Source organism: Notamacropus eugenii, chromosome X, assembly GCF_028372415.1.
Source record: "Notamacropus eugenii isolate mMacEug1 chromosome X, mMacEug1.pri_v2, whole genome shotgun sequence".
Lineage (NCBI taxonomy): Eukaryota > Metazoa > Chordata > Mammalia > Diprotodontia > Macropodidae > Notamacropus > Notamacropus eugenii.
The window spans coordinates 66,673,531-66,678,504 of NC_092879.1; the positions used below are offsets into that span (position 1 = coordinate 66,673,531).

The following is a 4,974-nucleotide window of genomic DNA, read 5'->3' on the forward strand; positions in this document are numbered from 1 at the left end:
TTCAAGCACACAGCTCTGAAGAGAAGGCCCTCCTGAGAAGGAACAAAATAGGCCAGAGAGGTGGGCAAAAGTGAGCCCCTGATAATTCCATTTTGAGATATTTGCAGAAAATAAGCTTTAAAAATATGGAATTAAATTATTTTGAATGCATGCTTTGAAGACCACAGTTCATTTGTTTTAGAAAATTAATTTGATTCCATATTTTTAAAGCTTATTTTCTGCAAATGTGCACATTTGTTCAGTTATTTGGTTTTCTTCTTTAAATCACTGATTCTCAGGTTTCAGGTGGACTTTTGGGGGCATTTCAGTCCTATGATGATTGTCACCCAAACCTTATTTGCCAAGTTACTTTGCTCATATATATTTTTTAAAAAAGCTTATTCCATATTTTCATGTCTCTTTTGGCTGGTATCTAAGCAAGAAGTCTGATAGGAGCTTAATGCTGCAAAGGAAAGGAGTCCCAAGGTGTGCCCCATACAGCCTTTAAAAACACAGCATCCCCCCTTCCCCCTGTCTCTGTCTCTTTCCCTCTGCCCCCCTCTTTCTCTGTCTCTTTGTCTCTCTCTGTTTTTCTCTCTGTCTCTCTCTCTCTCTCTCACCATATTTGTATTCAAGTGATAGTTGCCTACAGCACTAGGCACAAAGTCAAGAAGACCTGAGTTCAAATTCAGCCTCAGGCACTTAGTACTAGCGTAACCCCGGCAAGTTACTTAACCTCTAACCTCTATATGCCTCAGTTTTCTCACCTGTAAAATGGGGGTTAGGGGGAGGAGGTGTTGGTAATAACACCTATCTCACTGGGTTGTTGTTAGGATCAAATGAGATACTATTTATACAGAGCTTATCACAGAACTTTGCATGCAGCAGGAACTTAATAAATGAGTCTTCCATTACAGGAAATGGACTTTGAAGTTATGGCAGTGATGTTTAGAAGCTTTCAATTAATATATGCAAATCAGTACGATCATCTAAAATAGGAAATGAAGGCCAACATCTAAAATCCTGACCAAGGTTCTGTGCAGGTATCTTGTCTGTCTTTAAATATAGGAAACATTATGCTCTGAGATCAGTGACTTGATAAGGCAAAAAACTAAATTAAGGGAGAGCCCAGCAGAGTGAGGAGGGAACAAGTGGACTTCCCTAGCCAGTAGATGTAAGGCTCAGATTTGTGTGGGTGTGGTGGTCAGGGGGAGGGAGGATGGAGTGAGGGACAGAGGCAGGGAGAGAGAGAGAGGAGCAGGAGGGAGCTTTTGCCCAGGTTCCTTTCGGAAGAAAGCAGTGACTGGTGTAAGTGTATTTTAAGTCTGAGAGTTACTGGAATCTGAGTTTGGAATGAATTTCAGGTCTTTCTGATTTCAAGTCCACTACTCTAACCATTGGACCACCCAGATACCTCTCCTTCTATAATAGTATTTCCTTGAAGAGGTTTTGTAAAGGGGAACTTAGTGCTCCTGGGAGGCGACCCCATTCCACTTTGGGAGAATAGAAAAGAAAGTTCATCTTTATGTCAGACCTAAATCCTCAGCTTTCCTCCCATCTGCAGTTCTTAAAGTCTGGTCCAGTGGTATCTTTTGGAGTCCCTGAGTCCCTTTTAAAGAGTGTGGGAGGGCAAGACAGTTTTCATAATAATACAAAGATGTTTTCATTTCTAATTTGGTAAATGGGAACATTTATGGCAGAAGGTCTGGGGAAGGGTCCTTAATTTTTTTTAATTGGTTCCTGAGACCAAAAAGTTTGGGAATCATTCATTTTTAAAGTATCCCCTGCTGAGGGGGTGAAGAGAACAAGTTTCATGTCTTGCTTGCTTGATTTTTCTTCAATTCTTGAAAACAGCAATCATATCTTACTTTGAGTCTTGATTTCTCTTGGATAAACATGTTCCAATTCTTTCTTGTTCACCTATCACTCTAAAATCATAGCATGTCAGGTTTGGAAAGGATATCTGGAGTTTGAATCCTGCCTCAGTCATTTACTGGATTTGTGACCCTAGGTAAGTTCTTTAACATCAAAACCTTAATTCCTAAAATGGGTATGATACTAGCACCTACCTCTCAGGATTTTTGTGAGGATTAGATGAGACAATATACATAAAGGATTTTGCAAACCTTAGAAGCAGTAAGGCAAGTTATTTTTATGAAAAGAATCCCTTACTACAACATAGCTAATGTGGTCCTAGGGCTTTTTTTTTTTAACCCAAAAGGGAATCAAAGATGTAGAAGTGGAGGGTACCTTTAGGCGTCATTTTGTCTGACCCCCTCATTTTATCTAGGTTGAAAGTAAGACCCGGAGAGGTGGAGTCACTTTTCCAAGGTAACATAGCTAATGTGGTAGAGGTTGTATTTGAACCGAAGGTCCTGTTGACTCCAAATTAAAAGCTCTTTCCACTCTGTGATGTGGAACCTCTTTTTTGAGGCAGCCCATTCCATTAGGCTAACAATTCTCAAATATATTGGTCTCAGGACTTCCTCTTAAAAATTATTGAGGATTTCCATGCCTCCCCCCCCCCCCCCCCCCCCCGCCCCGAACTTTTGTTTATGTGGATTAGATCTATTGATATTGGCCATATGTGAAAATAAAACCTTTTGGTAGTGTTATAAAAAAAATTTTGACCTTGTTGACTCTCTGAGAGGATATTAAGGACCACTAGGAATCCCTGCCCTTATTTTGAGAATTAAAGTGGAATTGTTGCATTAGGCAGAGCGCTTTGTTTTGGATTTGGAGTCAGAAGGCCTGGTTTTAGTTCCCAGCTGTACTGGTTACTAGCTGTACCCCCTTGAGCAAGTCCTTTATCCAATTTGGGCTTCAGTGTCCTCCTTTGTAATGTGAGGGAGTGAGAGTAGATGCCTCAAGAAACTTGTATCAGTGAGCAAGGTTTGTATCTATTTATTTTTATTCCCCCACCCCCACCCCGCCCTGCCCCAGTCTAAATCTGCCTCTGATTCTTAGTTCTGTCTTGGGGCCAGGCAGAATACATTCTGCCTTTCCTTGTTGGCAGGGGCTGTTTTAAGTTTTTCTTTGTTCTCCCCCCCTCCCCCCCCCCCCATCACAGGGTTTAGCACACAGTTTGTGCCTAATACATGCTTGGTATTATTAACAGTCGTGAAGAAAATATATAATATATATAAAATGTATCATTAAACCTTGGGAGGGTTGAAAAAACCAGCTTTGAATCTATCTGGACCAGATAATTCGGTGAGAGACAAAAGAGGGGAGGAAAGAGGAATGATGCTTTGATAACTTGTATTTTTTTTCCCTCTGTGATTTTTTTCTATATAAGTTATTCATTTCCTGTTGTCATTTTTGGGGGTCCTTTATATTTCTGGAGCTAATCATCTTATCCTTGCCTTAATTGTCTTTGGCTTTCTTCTGTTCTCCCCCTTTGCCCTTGGCAATGGGCTGGTCTGGCATCGCGATGTGTGGAGAGTGTGCTTAGCACCTCTGGGTCATGTGGCAGCAGAGCATTTCCCCCGAGCTGAGGAGAGCACACGAGGCAGTTGCTCAACAGAGCACAGTCCAGGTAGGGCCTTTCTCGGGTATGGGAGGTTGGGGATGAGCAGGGCTACTTAGCCTAGGGCTCACACCATTTGCAGCCCTGAACAAATTTCTACAACAGGCCAGCGAGGATCATGGGGAGTTGCTGCTGCAGATTCAAGGAAGAGGAGGAGACGGTACTCGTTCCAGAAGAGCGGGTTCGGCTGCTGGAACCCCCCGGCGAGCAGGACAGGGCCTCCACATCCGACTCGCAGACCTGTCAAGACGAGCAGTCCCTTCTAGCAGCTATCCTGGCCAGGACGGCGAGCAGTCTCATCAACGTGGCAGCGGCTCAGTCTCTGCGCCTGACGCCCCACGAGTACAGAGAGCGAGCTCTCTTGTACCACAAGCGGCTGGCCATGGTCAATCTGGCCGTTGTGCGCATAGGGGGCGTCGGCGAGGGCTGCGACGGCAGTGGAGGCTGCAGCGGTCGCCTCAGGAGCTACTGGAAGAAGAAGCAGCCGCCCTCCACACCCCTGCCCTCCCTCACCAACCAGCCACACCACGTGCTGGCCGAGGCCCTGGTGCCCTACGCCGACGTACAGCAGGCCATCCGCATAGCGGGAGACGCCCACCACGCCATGCAGCACGTGCGCGTTCAGCATCAGGAAGAGCTGGTGGTGCCGTTCGAGGTGGTGTGAGCGGCGGGGGGAATCTGGAGAGAGCCCCCCTCCCCCTCTATCCAGTCCCCGGGGTCCTGGAGCTGGTTCTGTGGCAATTCGACTCCATCCTAGACCCGAATCCCTCCCCGCCCCCATCCCCGGCCCCGGCCCGGCCCCCGAGCCCGGCCCCGTCCCCCAACCCCAGCCCCTACCCCTGGCCCTTTGTGGATCCTTTTCCATAGAGGGGCCCTGAGCCAAGCGGCCTCCAGCGGGCGCAGCCGAGCACAGTCCTGGCGACAGCCCCATCTCCAGCTGCCGCACACTTCCACCGCCCCCCAGCCCCAACCCCTCCCACCCTCGCTTTACCTGCCTCCACACCTAAACTCCACTAGGTGCTGAATAAAGTTTAATTGCATCGAATTGAAATGTGTGGCTTTGTGGTTTTTTTTTCGGCACCGACCACCACCCTTTATTTTACAAATTTGCTAATCTGATTCTTTCTCACGGTTTAAACTACAGACCGACCGCGCGGACCCCCCGCCCTCCCCCCCAAGCCCTGCTTATCAATCAAATCAACTGATCCTTTTTTCCCCCTCATCCCTTTGTTCTGGGCCGCAGCATTCAGTACTCACTCCAATTCAAAAGAAAAACCCGAGGCGAAAAAAACGATTTTCTCCAATCCACTTTCTACCCAAACCCCCCGAGGGTGAAGCCTTCAAGCATTCTTAATTAACCGTCTCCTTACCTATATTTCTTAGCTCTAAACCTTGACCCACACAGAAAAAGAGAACCTACGATGGGAGGGGTTGGAAAATTTGTCCTCTTAGAATTGAGAAATCTA

General features: G+C 46.4%; 1 protein-coding gene across 5 annotated transcripts; it reads left to right on the plus strand.

Moving 5' to 3' along the window:
- The first annotated feature begins 1,178 nt into the window (after nt 1-1,178).
- On the plus strand, nt 1,179-4,553 carry LOC140515240 (ragulator complex protein LAMTOR1-like). Of its 5 annotated transcripts, none has more exons than XM_072625840.1 (4): nt 1,179-1,287; nt 1,920-1,990; nt 3,425-3,517; nt 3,614-4,553. In XM_072625840.1, exons 3-4 carry the CDS (start codon nt 3,446-3,448, stop codon nt 4,373-4,375), a joined length of 834 nt encoding a protein of 277 aa, XP_072481941.1. In that variant the 5' UTR covers nt 1,179-1,287; nt 1,920-1,990; nt 3,425-3,445; the 3' UTR covers nt 4,376-4,553. The 5 variants fall into 5 exon arrangements, with proteins under 5 accessions (XP_072481941.1, XP_072481942.1, XP_072481939.1 ...); XM_072625841.1 differs by having other exon boundaries at nt 3,434-3,517; XM_072625838.1 differs by having other exon boundaries at nt 1,920-1,989; nt 3,382-3,517.
- The last annotated feature ends 421 nt before the right edge of the window (nt 4,554-4,974 follow it).